Source organism: Anopheles gambiae, chromosome 2 (genome assembly GCF_943734735.2).
Source record: "Anopheles gambiae chromosome 2, idAnoGambNW_F1_1, whole genome shotgun sequence".
NCBI classification, from domain to species: domain Eukaryota; kingdom Metazoa; phylum Arthropoda; class Insecta; order Diptera; family Culicidae; genus Anopheles; species Anopheles gambiae.
Window position 1 is genome coordinate 77,825,008 of NC_064601.1, and position 21,061 is coordinate 77,846,068.

The window sequence follows — 21,061 nt, forward strand, 5'->3', positions numbered from 1 at the left end:
TACCTTCCAAGCTCCTCCCGCCCCGCCATACCGTTCCCGTTGGGCCGCACCGTTTTGGCTGCGTTCTGGGCGACAGGCCTATAGCCTTTCGGGAGGCATTCGCATCGGCTCGTTAATGGCATCGACAGGTTGGCTGGCGGGCTCGAGCAAAATGTTTGAAGTGAAGTTGACTTTTGACAAGCGGGGCCCGCAGGCTAAACCGGGCAGAGGTTCGTCTTATCGATCGTTCAAATTGTGTGCACGATCCCATCCCAGCAACCTAAAGCTGTTCCCAAATGTTACAAAGCAGCCGTCCGACAATCTTGACCTCAATGACAAGCTTTCGCGAATGCTGTTGTTTCATCGCGAGATTGAATCGTTTTTAGGGAAAAAGTAAGAAGTAAAAATAAAACCCGTGCACAGCGCAAAAACAGGTGTGGATGAACCGATCGCCTGAACGAGAGAGATCAGCCCGGCACCGGCCAGACAAGCTGGCACCGGTTTCGATCGCTCCCCATCGATCGGTCGGTCGGTGCCCATAAATAGCGAAACGTCAAATCTGTATGCTAATCGAATGTTAATGAATGGTGGTGGACTGGAGGGAGGGGAGATGTTTCGTTTTATCAATGATAGCACCGATTTACTGGGGAACTTTAGCACATGGCTAAACCCGGCAGCGACGACACGCTCTGCCCACCACCTTAGCGCTGATCGCGACACCGACGGGCTGAACGATTTTTCCCCCCAAACTTAATTGGGGAAGATATGCCAGATAGTTGATTGCTGTTTATGAGTCATAAAACGTTCATCCACACGCTCACGTGGCAGCAAATGTTACGCTGATCGTGAAAAAAGCAACACACACTCACAAAACGAGCACATAACCACTGCGCGAAGTGATTAAAATTCCTGCCAAACATTTCACAGACTTTGCGGCGGCACCGAACCGAATGAAAGGTAAGCGTGGAAAGGTCTCGCCAGCCTCGCTTAACAGACCTGATTCGTGGACACAGGATAACAACACTTTTTTTTATAACAGCCTCATCTGTAGGCCAATTGGTAGCCAAAAACAGTTCTATCGGCAGGCTATGTCTTACGAGGGCGTTCGGAGGATATAAGCGCAAACAACGCAGAAAGCCTGAGTGCTGACGTCAGTGGTGGCTGAGCGAGGGGGAAAAACGCAGACCGTACAGTTAAGTTTAATTGGAAAAACGTAAGCCAGCGGGTTAGCTGCCCATAAATTGTATCCTTGATAGTACGCTCTGTGCGGGAACGCGTTCAGTACCCCGCAGCAAAGAAACGAAGGCCACACTGTTGCAAACGCGCTCCGGTCCACTCCGTCCACTTCGGGAGCTATTTTAGCGCATCCTTTGACTTACGGCAGAGCACCGGGGGCGAACGCAAGGACACACCGAGTTGATCACAGAGGTTATAAAACTATAATTTTCTACGTATTGCTTGGTGTCCTACCGCACGCACGATTACTCTCTCACTCTATGCTCCGTTGCGTCTGTGCGACAGTGTAGCGCTATCATATATGTTATTAGAATAAAATAGACACGGGATATCCGCTCGTGCCATTTCTAATTCTATGGCTACAAATACACGAACACACACATCCTCTAGCAGTGGGTGTATTCGGGCGACCAGTGGGAAGTGGTGTTCGCTGGAAATACTGGAAAATGTATAAAATTAAACTTAAATTACAAGCACTCGGTCGGCAACGATGCTATTGCCTCGTGCCTGGGATGAGGAGAAGGACGGCAAGGATGAGTTGTGGCGCATGTGTCCCAATAACAGTGGGACACTTCGCAGTGGTAGTCTCGTGATGAATGGGAGTAGCACTGAACATAAGTAGCACTTTTCAGGACGTGAAGAAATTTGTTTTTTCTTTACCGCACATGGACAATTTCGTTTACCAGAGCGCACTGAGGTTTCAAAATGCTCGCAAACAAGATGAACCATTTATTGTCTATAGAATAAAAATAAGCACGAATGAACTGTCTAGCTACGTTGTATGAAGATTTAGATGTTTGCAATAGATAAGAATAGCTTTGCTTAAAAATAAAAATCCCACGTGGATTGTGGAATGATTTATTTGATAGTTCGCATGTACATTATATGGCACAAACATCAGTAGTACTTGCTTGTGATCTTTGTGTGATAGCGTAACAGACAAAAATTAAAAATAACATCAGTAACCTGTAGACAATGTTTTAAATTGTTTTAACGGCATTTAAAAATCAGCATAAAAAATGATTTGTGTCCCACCGTTGTGGATCGAATAGCAGCACATGTCATTTTTATCCCGTAAGCACACAAAAAGTTAATGATTATTATGCCTTCAAAATGTTACCTCAATGAAGATTTTTATTTTAAAGAAAATTTAAAATAGAAGCCGAACTTAGTTGTGCTATTACCCGTATCACTGTAAAAAGATATAATGAGGCAATTTTATGTAGTATTTTGATGGTTTGCTGCTGAACGAGCGCTACGTCCACTGCTTTTATGAAGCATTATTACACAAAAGCCACTTAACAAGAGCCGATTCGTTAAAGATACGTTGGTTAATGTGGCACATGTGTGCTTGAGGCATCGTATATGTGATTAAGTTGACTTATATTTATTTTGTGTAGCATTCATAACTTTAAAAAAGAAAATTTTATTGTGGACTCTCCGGAAGGATGTACGCTAAGATCACATAAATAAATAAATGAATAAATAAATAAATAACTAAATCATGAAAAAGTAAATGAAATTCCCAATGTCTTACATTGCTGCAAAATCCCAAACCTAACTTAATGTCAGCACCATTCGTATTGGTAGTCACTTACGGTGCCGTGTCGTTTAGATTCCTTGCAAGTTGCATTTAATCTTAAACATGAGATTTAGCTTGATACTAAAACATGCCTATGTAAACATTTAATTAGTAGAAGTTTTTCTTTCTGTAATAAAGAAACATGAAGTTGAAGTAAAAGTGCACACTTTGTATAAAGTGTATAGTGATACTACCGATGTCCGAAGTACTACAATCATTAAAATTAGTAAACGTAACATAAGCTCACTCACGTGGCTCGGTAGAAAATCCAACGCCTGCTAAAAAGCTTTCATTTCCTTTTTGCAACTGTGCTTCTCGCGCCGCGCGCGTCAGCGTCATCGGCTGTGCGCAAAATCTACTAACACATCGCTTCTTTTTGCTCACCGAAGCTTTCGTGGCCTTTTTGTTTCCCGTTCTCTCGTACAGGCTGCCGACTCTTTCGCACTACCAGCCGGCAGTCCCACTATCAGTCGATGCGAAAGCACTCAACGATCTGAATCGATGGTTCTCTTTCCTGCTCAATCAAACCACGCGACGGGCGTCTTCTTTTCGCCGCCTGGGCATTGGATGGCTGCGGGAGGACTTTCGGCCAATTGAGGGATGCTGGGAGGATTGTGTGTGTTATCTTCGGGTTTTTTGTTGTTGCTGTTGCTGTTGCTATTGGCCCATGCTTGCTCTCGTGTTCGGTGTGTTGTGTGTAGTGCGCGGTGGAAGCGCCAAGCCGTTATCCTCTATATATAAATGAGAAAACAATTTTGCCTCCGCCAAGTATTTCACTGTTGGTCCTAACAGTAGTAACAGTGTTTCGATCTTCCGTGTTGTAAGCCGTTCGAAGCGTTCTTCTTTGGCGATTTGTGGCGGGCGGTAGTCAAATCGTTCCGTTTCCTAAACCCAATCACTTTCCGATATCTAAAACAAACTCACTCGGGTTTGGAGGAAATCAGTTGAGAATCGAACCGGTGTAGTGATTCAAAGTGCAATTTAAAGCAGTGTGCAACGTGAGTAGCCGACTCAACCAGAGCATCCAGTAACGGGGAGATCTTCGGCTCGGTACGAAGGAAACGCTACGCTTGAGCTTGGATTTCAACGGCGCCCCCTGTGCAGCGCATGGATAGTATCAAGGTAAACAATATCATTTTCAAACGCGATCAATCACGTGATAACTCATTTCCGATACGCTACCGTGACACGATCTTGTGTGAATGCAATGGCAATTTGTTAGCGTCATTATGGTGTAATTAATCGCTGGAAACTACTCAGTGCGCGTGTGCGTTCAAGTAGCGTGGGGTATGATCGTACGATCATTTTCCGTATCGCATGATCTGCACTTGCCAGGTTTATGGTGCCTTGCTTTGCATAATTATAGTCGATTGATACGAGTGAAAAGTCAAGTGCAGAGCGTTCGCTGATTATACAAATCGAGATCTGAGTTCGTCAATTAGAACTGTTTTTTATTCTGAAATTAGTTTAAGAGGTTTGATAAATTTTGGAGAAAAGTCAGAACACGAAAAAGCCTAAAGGACTAATATCATTTTGCTTTTCTTATAAACTCAATCATTTCATTGAAATTATATCATGTAGTTTTTAATTATGTTGCATCATAATTAGTTCATGTCTATTGACTTTGTGAATAATTTGAGCTTTTTCCAGTTCATAAAAATTTAACAATACAAGAAGAAAAGAGAAGTTTTCAGAAGATTAAGTTTTGGAATTTTGTTTAAAATTATATAATGTTGTAACAACCTATTAAACGATCAAAAAAGATCTATAATTGTACGCATACATTTTTATTATCGTTCATTAGATTCAGTCAACAATGATAGATATTCCTATATTCCTAATTCTTTCATGTTGAACAACTAATTGGCACTGCTAACACTTGTATCCCTAATGTATCAATGTCACACCACAGTCACCCATCTTGTTCTCCAATGATTTCCTCGTTGTTTTCCACCTAATCGAATGCTAATAAATGTAATGGAAAATTTTCACTTCCTGTGAAACGTTGCGGGTGCGATTAATAGAAGAAAAAAAAATAATCTAACATAGAACATTGTGTGCACAATCCGCTACGAGTTTGCTAGTGACAGCGGTAAGATTCCTATTGTCCCCGCGCTGGTTCGTTGGCTGTCGCCCGTACTACAACCTGTTGCGCTTATGTTATTTTTCAATACATATTCTACGGAAACGATTCGCACGCGGTAAAACCATTTTCCAGTTGAATGACGGATTGACGGGCCGCTGTAACCCGCAACAAAGACGTAGACTAACAGAGGTACGGGAGCGAGTACCCCGGCTAGTCGATAAGACGTTTTGTAAAGGCATGGATTAAAGAATTTGCGGTACAGTTTCTTTGCTAGCGCTCGACAACGGGTCGCGCAGATCTATTAAATACGAGGTAGCGAGAAACACGTTTACGCAACGGAAGCAACGGAGGAAATTGGAAGTGAGAATGGGTGTGTGCGGGCTGTAGCGACAGTGTTATAACAGGATAATCCCGGTAGGACAGCCGTAGCGGAGTGAATGAATAATAGTTTCCATCAGAACGCTAGGCGAATGACTAATTAATACACTGTACACTAAAGCGGAATAGTCAGTGTGATTAATAAGAAGGAGTTTATCAGACGGTGATCATTGAAGCAAAAACCCTTTAGTTTCTGCGTAATCAACAGTTGTCTTGTCGTGATTACGGTTACATTTATAACAACCATCGAACTACACTCATCATAACTAACAATAGCGATCAATGTAGGTAATTATGAAACAGAAGCGTAGCAAGTCTTCAACCTTGCACACCGTAGGTAATGTGATCAAATTTAATTTAAAGCGAAACCATGCTTATTCATGCACCTACGAAAGTTTTCGTAAACCATGATGTAAGATGATCTGATGCAGTCCTAGAGAGTCTAGCGAACACTAATCTATGAAAGCAATCAAAATCATTTTACATTGTTTTGCAGTGTAGTGAATTGCCTAATCTTTTATTTATAACTAATCATTATTAAAAGTTGTTATCTTCCATTTCTAATTTAACACTTCGAATGTGATATTTCATACAAAAACTCCTACCTTTGTTTCGGCACAATACATTTTAGAACTCACTGTACTAAATGGTACTAAAAAGGGGAAGCCGGCGATAGTAATGCTAAACAGGGAACACATACACTGCCCCAGCGTTACACGCGTGCTGCACCGTTTCGCTACACTTAATTCAATTACCCAATGAAGCGACGGAACTGCTGCGGTTGTGTTGGTGATCATATCCATTAATACACGGGGCAAGGCAGACATACCGTCGGAAGGCCCCGTTCCTGAGCTGCACGTATCCATTATGTGAGACCGCTGTTTTAGCTCTCCTCCGCTGACCTACGTGAGAAGGGTCCCAGTGATGGTGTGCCTAGCGCAGATCAACGATATCAGTTGAACAAGAGCGACACGGTTTTTTTTGTTGGATTTCTCGCCCAAAACCGTTCAAGGGTTTTGCCAAATACCTTTCCCTCGATACAGTCGGATATAAGCGGCTGATAGAAATTTGGAAAACCAGTGCTAGGGTGAAGCTGTCTAACATCGATTCACAATAGTGTGTGACCAGGTTTGTGTAGGGTGTCATTTAATGGTGGTACGGGTGTAGTAACATAGCTGCATAATTTCTCCCCATTTCTGCTGGCACAATTGTCACGACGGGGCAGAAAAAGTGTTTTGTTTGTCGTTCAACGAATTTTGTGTGAAGTGTGTTGCTACAGCAGCTGCCGCTGGTGGTGGCGGTAGTAGTAGTAGTGGTAGTGGTGGTGGTTGGTGGTGGTGGTGATGGTAAGGGTGGTGATGGTAGGCCAATCAAGCAAGGCGGAGATTTGAGTATTGTACTGAATCCGGTCACATCATCCGTTGGCAGGGTTCTGGAGTACCAGACTCACGGGCGTAGGTCGTTCGCGGTGGTTGTTGTGGCGCCGAGAGGTAGTGGTAGTGACAGCGGCACAGGTTAAGTGGGATAGAAGATACACAGCTAACGAGCGGGTGTCGCAGCACGAGCAAGGAGTGAAAGAGAGCGAAAGTGATAGCAGCAGAGTAGTGTGTGATAGGGAAGAAAATGGAAGCCCACATCCGGTCGTCAAGGGAAGAAAAGCTGCCCGTGGCCCGGGAAGCAGTGTTTTGTAAAACATGAATGCGATTCCACGATTCCACGAGCGCTACTGCAGGCAGCAACTAGCCGAGCGCGTCGTGCCGTGGTGACGTGCCGAGGTCAATCGAGCCATAAAACCGTCGGACCACTGCACTCTGGCGTCCTTCGCAGGTGTGACAAAACAGCCAACCAACCAACCATAGGCTTCGGTCCGGCGTGTGATGGAATGCAGGTGCGTGCGCGGCTGCAGATTGTTCGACCGACGCGCAAAGATTCATCTGACAACCGAGCAGAGCAGCTCGGTGGCGTGGAAAAGGTGGAAAAGTATTGCGACTGTTTGCCAGTGCGTAAAACGATCGCCCCTTGCGCGACACTAGCGCCGGAACGTGTGCAGCGGTGCCCTCGCGCAAGTGTACGGCAGCTTAGTAGTGCCGCCGCCCGCTTGCCGCGGGGTCTGTGTGCTGCGGGACGAAATTGTGCTAATAATTTGTGCCACTTTTTTTCGGGGTGTCACACCGACAAAGGCCGACGGCACCTATACATAAGGTACCGAGCGATACGACCGACACACACACCTACAGAAACCCGTGCCCGGAACTCTCGTCCGTCGACGACGATCAGCTGCATCGCAACGGATCGTTGACAACTGCACTGCTGAGCTGAAAGCACCTAGAGAATTGGAGACTGTTACTGTACAATGTTAAAAGTAAGTATTTTGGCATTTGGCCGTGGCAGTTATGTGGGCTGCATGATTGCATGGAAGAAGTAAGTAAAGCGAATCGTTCGCTTGCTTATGGTAACTACTTACACGTGTTCTAGAAATGTCTACGCCCATGTGGTGTGCGCAACTGTTTCTACGATATGAATGCGACCAATTGACAATCGATAAGGTAGGACTTGTGACGCCCTTACCTTCTTCAGTCACTTGAATGTAAGATTGACGCCTTGCATGTGTTTGTATGTGTGAAAATTGAAGAAGGTTTGAATTAAAAATAAATCAATTTTACGATACACAAGAAGCGGTAATGGAAGAACCATTACGAACACGTGTTACAACGCCATGGGAGATTAGACCGTGGAGACGCCAACATCTTTATGTAAACTGTGTTCTTTGAACCTGAACTATGAGCCTATCATAGGTCGCCTATGAACCTTCTTGCTTGTTATTTTTTCGGATTTATCTTCTAAAAAAGATGAAAACAATTTGACATGCAACAAGAAATGATTCTTCTTCTATGTGGCGTAACCGTCCTACGCGGACATGTCGGTCTACACTAATACAGACTTTCCAGACATTATGAAATACCACGCTGCTGGATAGCCAGTGCTTGCTACGGGAGGACGATCCAATCTAGAGTAGAACTCAGGACGAGCATGTTGATACGTCGTACGAGTTGAAGACTGTACCACGGAACCGCCCCAAGAACAAGAAATCATTAAGTAAAGCTAGAGTTTTATTTTTAAGTGCGCGAGAAGGGACAGTTTGTTTTTAAAGGCGCGTGGGAGAACTACGCAAAAAAGCGAACTGTGCAAAACACGAACAACGCCGTGTTCCATAAGCGCTATTTGTACGGTATCAGTTTAACTCGTTAATAACCACCACCCGGTATAAGTTGTTACATTTTAGCTTCATCATCGTTCCTAACAATACCGCCACGATCGACGTACGGCTTACGGCTGGTATATGAATCATTTCCTTCCTACTCCCTTCAAACAAGGTGCATTTCCCTCCCCGATTAGGAGCGTCGTGAGAAAATCGATTCAGACGATCAAGTGTCCAATTCGCGTTCTTCCGTCGAAATGGTAAAAATAGCATGCCGCCTTCACTATTAAACCAAACCCAACGTCGACCGGAGACTCCGGTGTGCACGAGAAATTGATTTTTGTATCCACTGTCAAGAACGCACGTTTGTGCAGTGTGTCAGCAGGCCTGGCAATACGATCCCGGTTGGGGCGGTAATTAGAAGACCAGCAGCGCGTAGCTACTGGCGATGTCGCAGGCCTTTCCCTCCCAAACGTGGGGAGTGGGGGAGCAGGAGCGGAGAATGTAGAAGGAGAAGAGGGAAAAGACAAGCCCCTGGCGGGGTGTGTTACAATTGCAATCGATGGAAGGTGATCGTTTGTCGATTATGTTTCCCAACACCCCACGGTGCACAGTTGCGATCAGGCGTTGAAGTGACTGGCCGATGCGTGCCGTGCCGGACGGAACGGAAAAGCGAAGAACAAGGGAAGGGGCATGGGGAAACGTTAGAGGCATGTGGCTTACACTACACCGCAGGGTAATTGCATCAGACTGTATCAAATGCAGTGTTAGATAATTAGCAACAATTAGCTCGGATGTATGTAAACAGTAGCTGATAGATTGTTCTAGTTGAGAAGGCCACATGGCGATCAAAGGCGACCAATTCCCTGCACGGATGATGGAATTGGTGTGCATTATTTCGTGGGCTTTACATTTAGCTAGCTGCTTGAAGGCTACGCACGGCCCGCTGCTGTCGGAAGCAATTGGCCCGTACAATTCCACCGCGATTGACACATGAGGTGGGGAATGTTCCGCGCAGGTGACAGGTTAAAGCCCGCCTATCAGTCTTATGGTGGTTGGACTTTTCCACTGCTGTCTACAGTGGTTGGATTTGCTATGAGCTGGAGTTTCCTGGACGTTTCGCTTCATCCATTGAAGGTGATTCACAGTTTAGTATTCCAAAGTACTAAAGTCTATGGTAAAGCATTTGGGTATTTTGCCCAGGATTAAGGACCACTTTTACTCAGCAAATGCAGTGAGGTATTCCATAAGCCCTTGTTATGTTGCGACACTAAAGATTTTCTTGTAAATGTCACTGTGATCACCGCACTCGTTTACTCTGTCCTTGAGGGCAATCTAAAGGATATTCAGAGTAGGCTAGTGATCAAGTTGTCATTCAAACCACTTGATTACTGCTTCACAGAACCTGTGCAATTCTAATGAGCTGTGTTACAAGTGTAGCCAGCTGAGAATCAATATCGCATGTCCTCACACTCATACAACGTTAAACACATTTTGAATATATAGATAACATTTTTTTTTAATCCATGACCCAAGTCTCATCTATGGACGAAAGCTTAAACATGGTTGGCGTTTTTGCCAGGTTGGTTATGCCCTGGCAACATTAACACATGATCATTGTTTTATTTTGTACATCTTTTCCAACTTGAAGCAGTAGCCGTAATAGGTTTAAACCTGCCTAAGCCACTAATAAAATTAACAAGCTTTTATTGATTATTGTTCTCAAGTCCTTAGGTTAATCCATAAAACTGTAAAAAAAATCTGCTATTAATCGTAGCTTTTAACGCATGTGGTTATTTTTTTAAATCTTTTTTATATCTGAAAAGTGCCAGAAAACATTCCTCCTTTGCTGTATGCAATATATATTTTATATTCTTGCAAATTTAAGAAAAGATTCATTTTGATCAGTCACACTCAAAGATTCCGAGACTACATTCCCTAATTTGTTTGTGTGTTGTAAGAGACTGTATATATGTTTGTAAAGTTTATCAGCTTACTGCATATACAAGAGTAGCTTAGTATTTGCATTTAGAATGTAAACCTTCAAGATATTTCTTTCGAGTGCCGAAAATAAGTCAGTCATAAGTAATTAGATCTTTCTTAGAAGCACCATAACAAATACAAAATTTGAAACGATTCCTGAGTTAAACAAATTAATAAGGAACAATAAATAAACAAAAGAATTCATCTTGTCCCAAGCGATTTTGACATGAACCGGCTGAACCAGTGATCATTTGATCGTTCGGGAAACAGCTGAATGGTTCATCCAGCGCATTCATTTCCCTACTGTTTTTAACGATGCAGTAGAGCGCACCGTCATCATCACGATCATCATCATGGGCATCATCATCATCATCATCGGCACTGCAAATCCAGTCACACACAGCAGGTACAAAAGCATACACAGACAGACACACACCAGCGCAAGTGCATTGTCATCTCACGGGCTGCACTTACCTTGTGGTGGTGCGATCGGGTAACAAAAAGAAAGCATACAGCGGGCTAGAGAGAGAGGGAGAAATGCATTTCTCCTACCACATGATGCATCGGTACGCGCATGTGTGTGGGTCGGTTGTATCGGAACGCAGTTTCGCTTTCGTGTGTGCGTGCATGTCTTTTACTTCTCTTCCCGAAGTGATTATGATGCGTTCGACGCGAACGGAGGGAAAATGCATTTGTCTGAAAGCGCGCTGCGCGGTAGCCCAAAACGAGGCAAAAGTGTTCCGCCAAAGTAACAGAGCAGCAGCAGCAGGTTAGTTTGGCTTTGACAGTACCCCTGAATCGGTTGTTGTTGTTGTTGTTGCAGAAACAAAAGGAATCCAAAGGGCCAGCCCATTTGCGCTGTGGAACTGCTGCAGTGAAGTGATAAAAGTGTTTTTTTTGTTCTACTCGAAACCGTGCACAGGTGTGTTTAGGTGTGTATTTGGAATGACGGCAGCCTACTACTATTACTTTGTTGGTAACGATGCGCTGCGGTTTGGGGACGGGGCATTTCATGCGATCGTACACCAATTCACCCACCGGAATGGTGCTGAAAATGTCGCCGAGCGATCAACTTTTTATGTTGGCCATTATACATCGTGCGTGAGGTGCGGAGGAAGGTAGGAAAGTGAAGTGGTATAAAGACAGGCGTATGGTTTATTTTATTCTATTTGATGAATATTTTTTATACCTAGAAGCTATATTGATTAAGAATAACCCAGCATTAACCAGCTGAACCATTAAATTGATCAAGGTTTGTGGTTATAGATTTCTATCATCCAAAATAAGGTGTCATTTATCAACTCTAGATGCTTAGGTTATTATTTTTCGTCATGAATTTAACAACAAGATATTCACATAAAACAATGCCATAAAACTGCGCACAAATTGTAATTCACTGCAACAATGCAGTGCGGACTGCAAAAAATCCAACAAAATTGTACATCTTCAACGGCATCGGATCAATGTAACTGCAATTGATGATTACTACCGTGCAAAAACATTACCGATTTATGGAAAATTTTCAAACTTTGCACAGTAGTCCAATGTCACAATAAAAGCAACAAACTACCCGAAGACATCGGTTAAAATGTATGAGCGATAGGTTTTCTCTCTCCGAGCAATGTTCCTGAGAGAAAATACCGTACACAGAGAGGACGAGAATGTGCGAGTGAAATAAAACATGAAAACATTGGAAATGCTCGTGAAATGAGATATGAAAAATATGAAGCGCGTTTCTCTGCAGATATTAGGAGTCTACGGGGTCATTTCTATTGTGTTTTGCTGTGAATGATATAAACACAAGTTTTTTTTAAATTATTATTTTGTACTTTTATATCTAATAAATTTTTGGGGGAACTGAGGGAACATTTATTCCTCATTTAGTTATGAAGCGCAAATATTTAAAAAAAACGCTGATTTACTTCAAGCTCAGATGGTTCCATAGCTGATATTATGAATTCAATATTCCCCAGAATTCCTTCTTGAAGAGTGAGATTTTGAGAATACATGTTGGCCAGTGTGCAGACGTCCATTTGACAAGCCACGAGAGCAAACTCTCTTCGGATGTCTTCGGATGGCACTAACTGTTGCCGTCGCTCTGGCCAGTGTGTGCTCACCCTCATGAGCAAAGATATTGGGTTGGCATAAAAGTATTGTTGTATGTTTAGTTGTTTTTTTTTACACTGAAATACGCTATAAAGCTATGCTTTTTATTTAGAAGAAAATAACAGCTAGCGTATGCATATTCGATACATTCAAATAAGCATAGGATCAATACTATGGAAACAATACAAGAGTTTATAAAATTATATACTGAATACAATTTGTTCAACAAGCAAACTAAGTGAAATTTGCTTAATATTTCACTAGAGAGAAAAAAAACAACACTAGGCCAATATTTTCCAATATCTGCCTCCGTCCTAAGAAAGCGTACCTTCCTCACCGGATAGCCTAACATGCATTCGCCTGAAGCCCGCGCGTACTTTAAATACCCGCTAACGTCGGAAAACGTTATTAAACGCGCAAACGTCTGTGTCGTCTCGTGGTTGCAGCAAGCGCGTGCCAGTTCGCGAATCGCGAAATCCGTTGTACCTTAAACCGCAAGCTACGCTAAGAAAAACCCGAGTGGTGCGTCTGTTGTACTTTTTGTTGTTGCTGTCGTTGTTGTAGTTGCTTCCCCAGCTAACCCGATCTTTACCCCGTGTGCGTTATTTCCGTGCGACCGAGGAAAACAGTGGCAATTGGCGGCCAGTGGGGGCTGCAATAAGAAAAAAGGGAAAAAAGAGAGCAAAAAGTTTGGTTCGCAAAAGCGAAATTGAATCCCGAAGTCGTTTGGCGAGAGTTGGGTGCTGGGTGTTGCCTTGTGCGTGGTGGGAAGTGTGTGTGTGTGTGCGTGAATGTGTGTCTTTTTACTTGTCATTTGTTTTGGTGTTGTGAACCATCTGGAGTGGTAAAAATTGCGCCTCGATCACGATCTTTGGCGGAGATCGTCACCAAAACCAAGTGACGGTGATACATGCGGATAAATAATTTAAACCATTTGCTTGCTCTCCATTCTGGGGCAGACGGATTTGCTACGGTCCCGCCATCGGCACGCGGTAAAGTGTAGAATCGTGCAGTAAATTTTGCGGGGAAATTTATCATCCGTTCACACCATAATCGCCTTCATATTGTGGCAGAACTTGGTTTTTGGAGCAGTTCGGGAGGGAAACAAAATTACCGCTCCGCTGCGATCGCCAAAGATCGGCCAAACAAAGTAAGGGGGACACGAGATCCAAGTGCAGATGTGGTGTTCAATATTGCCCTCATAACAAACCGTTTAATGACTTCGGTCTAATGATACAGTGCTTGTGCCGCGTAGTCGAAGGAGTCGACCCACAACGCCCAGAATTGTTGGCGCTCTGTTGGTGCGCGTTAGTGTAAAAGGGAAAGCGCGATCGAAGGCAATAATTCGTGGCAATTGATCCACTTGCAAGTGAGCAGGGCAGAGTGCAGAGTGTCAGTGTATGTGCGACGGCCGTTCGAGCCGATCTGCAACCGCAAGGAGACTAATATTCTAGGAGTCTTCAAACCAAAAAAAAAAGGAAGGAAGGTTCCTTCCTCCACCCAAACCGCCAGTGACCGCCGAGGAAAGTGCCGGTGGACGGCGGCCGTGCTCGGAAACTGCACAACTGTGGTTGTATGTTGGCGTAATCTCGCGACTATCTCGCACGAGAGATAGAGCGAGCAAAGGATAGGCGCAAAAGGTAATCCTGAGATCCGGAGAGTCTTTCCTTGCATCTTCACCAAACGCCCGAAACTGGCTAGACTTTGAGGGGAGGGGGTATCAGCAGGGAGACACATAATCGTCCCTTCGTGCGAAACCGCACAGTAAGCGGCGAATGGTTGACTTATTGGCACACACACCGAAATAAAACAAAATCGGGTAAAAGCAGCAACCGCGGTGGCACGCATTTCGCATCTCGCTACAAGAGATACCTGCCGGGTCGGCGAGACAAATGAAGGGAAAAGTCTACCATAATACGCAAAAGGGGTAGGAGCAATCATGTGGGGCCAGGGCGAGAATGGCAAGGCAAAAACTGCTCGAAATTCAACCACCAAAGAGGACGGAACCGCGCCCAGCAGGGGGGACGCCGGTGGTAAAATGAAAACAAAACGAAACATTTGTCAAAAATTAAGAGCAAAACGAGAAAGATACACCATTGAGAACGCGGTACGAGATACGGAGCAGCATGAATGATCACGATCACGATATTAGTGCAGCCGCTTGATACTTGCGTGTGTGCCCAAGTGTGATACTTGGGTGTGTGGTTGTATATGTTTGATCGTGTATGATCGCGGTAACAGAGATCTTAATCGCGATCGAGCTACGGGACAGGAAATGCAAATGCAGACAAAACAAACACACACTTTGCGACCCATACACATGAATGTTTCCTGCCATTCGTTATCTGCTTTATCGTGTTGGCTACAAATTGCCCTTTCCTTCAATCGCATACCAGGATCGTAGATGAAGTCGTTGCAGCTCCTACTTTCGCTCTATGAAAGTCACCAAATTGTTTGTAATTGCTGGAAAAGAAATCCAATCACATCTTTCTTGTGGTTGACGCAAAACACAAGGACCAATGTGAAGTGTTGTCCTAACAGCGAGGCGTTGCAAAAGGACAGTGAACTGTGTACCAATTGTCACTGATGGTATCTGCTACATCGACTGTCTTTGGAACAATTCTCCCTTGGCAAGTCGTTTTTTCTCTTCTTCTTCTGTTGGCTCCATCTCTCCACCCTGTTGGCTGTCGAAAAAGTGACGGGAAGGGAACGGAACTTGCCTCGCAAGAAAAACGGTTATCGAATAACCCGACGGTGGCCCCGGAGTGGTCTTTGAATGTGACGGAAAATTGTGCTATAATACTTCCGAGCAGCGCGCCAGGCCAACCGGAGGGAGGGGGTTAGGGCGAGACCAGCTTGAGGACCGATACTAAATGTGTATGTTTTACTTTTACTTTCGTGCCGCAGCAAACCATCCTTCTCGCGTCTCTCTATCTCTCAATCTCTCCCTCTTTCTTTCGATATATCTCTCTCTCTCTCTCTATCTCTCTGGTACACTGCTGCCCGGTCTGTCAGGGAGCGAACTTTGTCAGGCTTAGTTGGATCATTTCCTCTTCTCGTGGACCGATTCGCTCGCCACATTCACATCGTTTAGCCACTAATACTGCTCGAATCGCAACTCGCCTCCCTTTCCTACAGCGTTTGGTGGGAGAGGGTTGTACGCATTTGGAAGGGATGAGGGTAGGCGAAGTGGCAGATCGTCTCAAATCGTGTCGATCTGACGTAACACGCTGAGCCCACTTTCATCAAACAACGTACAGACACAGCCGCACGACGCTGCAGCTCCTAACCGAGCTGCAGCAGCGTGCAGCACCACCCGAACTGTCGATGATCACACCACGAGCATGATGATCATCAGATCGTCCACCAAACCCCGTGCGCCCCTCGGCACGATGTCAACTGACGATGATGACGCTGATGATGCTTGTGGGAGGAGATGGCGGTGGCGGAAAGTGGACACCAAACACATACCGAATATACCGGTTTCGGTAGGCGCGATGCAACTGGCGGCACAGACCGAACGAGCGGCACCAGCCTCACCAATCCACCCCAGTCTCTCTTCCCCAGCATCGTGCAAACCTTTCCTGCGGTGCTTTTTGATGCGACAGACACTGAGCCTTTGGAAGGTCAGAAAGAATGGTTCGGGAAAACACACACACACACCGTTTACCGCATGTCACACACCGATAAGGGAGGGCGTGAGTGTGCTCGCGCGCGCCACACGGTTTTAAAAAGGGGGCACGTCCTATTGCAGCAAGTGTACGGCGGTCGGTTTGGCGAGCTACACGAGTGCCAAGTCGAAGGAGCCGTCGGCATGGTGGTGTCCTCGCAAAAAACGACGCAAAACACTGAAACAAGGATCGGTCTTTTTGACAGCAGCACTAATGCGCGACCGGGGCAGGCCGGGGTAGTAGTGGAGCTCAAATTACTGCAATCCGCACCGTTTACGTCATACGCGCTCCAGTTGGTGGTGAATATAGGCAGGCTATGCAGGGAAAACGGTGCGCGGAAAATGGAGAACTGAAACGGACGCGGACCAGTTCTGGTGGGTCCACCACCATCACCAAGGGGCCGCTGTGAGGCGCGCGCTTGTGGCAAGCGACGAAATGGCCGCACACACATTCTTTTTCAATTAACACCGCATCGCTTCGTAGAAGACGAGCGCAGGAGGAGCGCACGGGGAGGAAATGGCCAGCGGTCAAACCGGCGGAGAACGATTAGTTAGCAGGCCGTTAAGGGAGATTTGAGAGAGAGAGAGAGATAGAGAGAGAGAGAGGTAGAGAGAGAGAGGGAGAGAAAGAGAGAGAAGTGAAAAAAACAAACACGCAGCAAAACGAAAATTAATCAAGACACGCTGAGACACAAGACACAACAAGCATATTGCCGCGCGTCCAGTACACGATCTTCCCGTTTGATGGTCTGTGTGTGTGTGTGTTGATGTGTGCGGCTGGCTTGGTTGGTCCCTGATCGGGAGGGCTGATAATTACCCAGTAGGCAAACTAGAGCCGTCATCTAACCCCAACGACTCGTTGATTGCGCACCGAGAACGAGTTAGACTCATTGGCGGCTGCCATCTTTAGCGCGATCGTCACGAAGTCTACACCAGATTTTCAGAGTGTATGCGGCCGTGTGTGTGAGTGTGTGCTTTCGATGGGGTGGGTTGCCCGCAGGCAAAACAACTCCCGTAACAGGTTGCTCTACGCTAGATTTCTGACTCGTCTTTGGGGCGACCGTTTTTTATTACACAGTTACGGTTTGAATTGGGCATTAGGGCGCATCGCTGATAAGCAACGAGAGAAGAACATGTGTAAGACGTAATGATGCTTTGTAGAAGATAGTAATGGTAGTGTGTAGTGATGTGCTCTCTGGAGCGCACCCACCACTCCGATGCGTCTTCAGATATTGTTAGTCCGACTTCGGCAAAATCGGAGTCATCCGGAGTTGTCCGCAGTCGTCTGGAGTCATCCGGAGTCGCCCGAAGTCGTTCGTAGTTGGAGTCGTCCAAAGTCGTCCGGAGTCGTCCAGAGTCGTCTGGAGTCGTCCTGAGTCCTGAGTCTTTCGAAATCGGAGTCGTCCAGAGTCGATAGGTGTTAACTGGACCCGTCCGGTGCAATGTTCTTGTGATTAGTCATTTAATTTCGTTGTGTTTTTGTCTTTTACTTTGCGTGTGTATTACGTATACAAGCCTTTATTTCGAAGGCCGACTGCGACTCCTTGCGACTCCTGGTGACCTCGGACGACTCCGACTTTGGACGGCTCCAGATGATTCCGAACGACTCTGGATAGTGCTGGGTGGAACTACCTTCCGGAGTCGGTTCCTAAAATATCGAAGTCGGATCGGTGTCGACTGCTGATGTTTGCCAACTTTACCCATCACTAAGTTGTGTGGTTGTTCTGAAGCCATCTTAAGCCTCACTGACAACATTAACAAAAAAAATCTGTCCTAATTACCAGCAAAAATAGTTTTCGTGCCTCGTCTGTTAAGGCTGACTACTTTTTGCCATACAATCGCTATCTCCAAAAGATCGACGTTCAGCCTACTACTCTCGACTCGTAACGTCAATCACACTTCAATTAGGTGGTCAAAATTCACGAAAGATGTCACAAAAAAAGTCTTTTAAGCGGGACACGTGTGTGTGAGTTTTTTTTTTGCTGAAGATCGCTGTTTTGCAGATCGTCAAGTCCACTTTTTTTGTATGTCTCAACTACAAACGCTACCTCTTCGCCTCTATCCAGGGTTGCGTGCAGATGGATATTAGGAGATAAAAACCAACCATCCGACAAGGTCTCAAGGTCCGCCTGGGTCCGCTTTTAGTTGGAATCTGATTATAGCTCTGCCTGCTTTTTCCATGGAACTTCGCAGCAGATACAGCAGAGTGTTGTGACAGTACCGAGAAACCTGCTTCTTCCGCTGACAAATGACTGACGGTCGGGTCGGAGACAACAACAAAAAAAAAACGGCGTATAACAATTAGCAAAACAACAGCTAACCAACCAATGTGCCAAAAATATATCCTTTAGCCGACATTACTGCTTCTGAACTTTTGCTTTTTATGTCGATCGGACCTGAAGGGGAGCAGACTTCATTCCTTCTCTGGAGAGGGATGCGAGTATCGTGCGTCGTCCCCCTGTCGCTTGATCTTACATCCCATTTCGCTTTCGTAACCGTTTCCACCAGCCAGACGGTGCCGTCGAAGGCGTCAGCTTCCCAGCGTGCCCTCGTGCGCTGAGGAATGCGCCGTCAAGCCGTGCAATTCTCGCAAACTTGTCATCCAATTTTCCGACACGGAATCGAGGACACCGTCAGCGGCGGCGTCGGCGGCACAAGCATATCGGTCAAACGAAATTTGTCGTTCCATTCGGCGCCAACCAGCCAGCCAGCCAGCCAACCGACACTGTTCGCCGCCCGAAGATGGAGACACAGAAATTCCCGATCCTCGGGCAGAGTGGCGCCAATTTTTGCCAACAATAGGTTGGCCGCGCGACAAGGTCAGACTGTCCCGCGGCACGATGCAAACACGTGTCGCGAGAAGCAAGGAGCGGGGGAGATTTTATGTTTTGCTTCTAGGTTAGGCGTGTTGAATCGCCGAAATAGAAACGCGGGAGCACAAAGGTCGTACGGAGACTACGCGCACGCAAACGCACATATGGCTAAGGAAGGTCTGGGGGGGAGCGGCGTCTTATCCAGCACCTCCGGAACGTGCTGTTGGGCCCGCTGGAAGGGTAAGTCTTGCGGGTGAGTGCTACACTAATTCCATCGGTGGCTCCTCGTGCTGCAAACGCGTAATCGGAAACCGACTGCGCATGGCGAGCTTTGCGCAATCGGTCACGGAAAGTGTCTCACGCACCGTCGGCGACACGTTTCCTCGACACCGTCCAAACATTCAGGGGATGCCGCCGTCCGGCTGGTGGGGCTGTTGTTCAATGGCAGGTCAAGATTCTACGCCCGGCAAGAAGTGTTCAAGAAGTGCGGCGACCATTCTTCGGCCACTTCAGAACGGGCACGTGTAGGGAGGGTCTACAAGAGCAGGCATGGGACCAAATGCATTTGCATGGAAATTCCATCGCACAACGCATAGGGCGGTGTGGACAAAAAAAATGGTTTTGTTTACTTCTCTTCTCAGTTGCTTTGATCATCGAGTTTTATCACAACCGCTTATGTTTGTATCACTTTGTTGAATGTTTAAGAGCAATGGCGAATGTATACAATAACATCGATTGCTATCAAGTAATCATTCTCTGAACGATCGTTCTCGGCTTTTGACTTCTCTTTTGATTCGCTCGTTTAATTATGATTTCAAACTTTGCCCAGCGCAGTGTCTCGGGCGGTGGAGAAGCTGGAGCTGGAGAAAATATGCTACGTGACACTTGCTCGAGCTGCCCTTGCTTTGCGCGCCCTTTTCCGCATGCGCCAGCAGATTTTAGGCGCAATTGATGTAATGTTGCTGCGTTACGATACGCCGCGCCGCTACGATAGCCAATGAACGGGCGCGTCGATTGCGTTCTATCATGCGTTTTTCTTTTGCACCACTCAGCCACCCTACTGCTCTGGCTCCGTTTGCCTTCCCCCGAACCCGTTCTCCGGTTCTATCGCGCTGGAAGCAGAACGCGCAGCGCGCACACGAACCAGAGAGAAAGTGGGAGCTGGCGTGGCGGATTCGCGGTGCAGCGCTTTAATCAACACTTTGACATTTAAATTGTCCGCATTCCTTTTGGCACACGAATTTAAATACAATGGTCCACCCTCCACCCAGGGTGAGTGCATTGCAGCAACGACAGACCCACCCCGCGCAATGCATATCTCCATTGTGCTCCCACCACACCAATGCCAGAGTATCACCCGTACACCTCACGAGCGATACCAATCCGCCCCTCGATCGATGCCTGGTTCGAAAGCCGTACGCGTACTTTCCCAGCCAACCGGGAGCCAACAGCGCGGGGATCTGCTCAGTATTCCGCCCAGCGTGCGTAGTGCAGCGCAAAATTAAAAAGGGAAAAGGGCGGCAGCCGCGAGACGAGCGGTCGTGGGCAGGGGTGAATGGGGGCGAAGCAAAAGCAAAAAAATGAGTGCAGCACCCCTTTTGTGGGACGCATTCCTTTGCAATCTGCAAGACGGCGAAGAGGACCGCGTGCAGCAGCAACAACTGCGCTATAGCGGTGCGCAAGACGCAAGACGACCACGCGGCAAGGTGAGCAACTACCAATCCGTCAACGCGGGCGTGTGTGCGTGCGTGCGTGTATGCGTGTGGAAGAGGTTGGGTGACGTCCATCACCGTCACCTAGGGGTTGCATCCAATCGCCCGGTCACGACACCACGCCGATCGACGTCACGTTATGAAATGTGCGCCGCCGTGCGAAAGGGGTGTGTCATCGTACGCCAGCTGTACCACACGCTGTCGTTGACACCGACCGTACGCGCGCGCGGCGGCGGCGTACTCTCTAAGGTCCCGGTTCGCGGTTACCAACTGCTGCTTGGCTTGCACTCTCTCTCGTTGTGCATGTGCATGGCAGC

The 21,061-nt window shown here is 46.4% G+C and overlaps 1 protein-coding gene and 1 long non-coding RNA gene across 10 annotated transcripts in view; one reads left to right on the plus strand and one right to left on the minus strand.

Moving 5' to 3' along the window:
* The window catches only part of LOC133391113 (uncharacterized), a 37,646-nt gene that overhangs the window by 2,477 nt on the left and 14,108 nt on the right, over positions 1 to 21,061 (minus strand). The gene's annotated exons all lie outside the window — the stretch shown is intronic.
* LOC1274736 (ion transport peptide) overlaps positions 3,551 to 21,061 on the plus strand; it is a 37,251-nt gene continuing 19,740 nt past the window's right edge. Inside the window, exon 1 of one of the 9 annotated variants that reach the window (XM_061641815.1) lies at positions 3,551 to 3,919. In XM_061641815.1, coding sequence (XP_061497799.1) covers positions 3,905 to 3,919 — 15 coding nt within the window. In that variant the 5' untranslated portion in view covers positions 3,551 to 3,904. The other 8 variants (XR_009764598.1, XR_009764606.1, XR_009764599.1 and 5 more) reach the window with 8 other exon arrangements.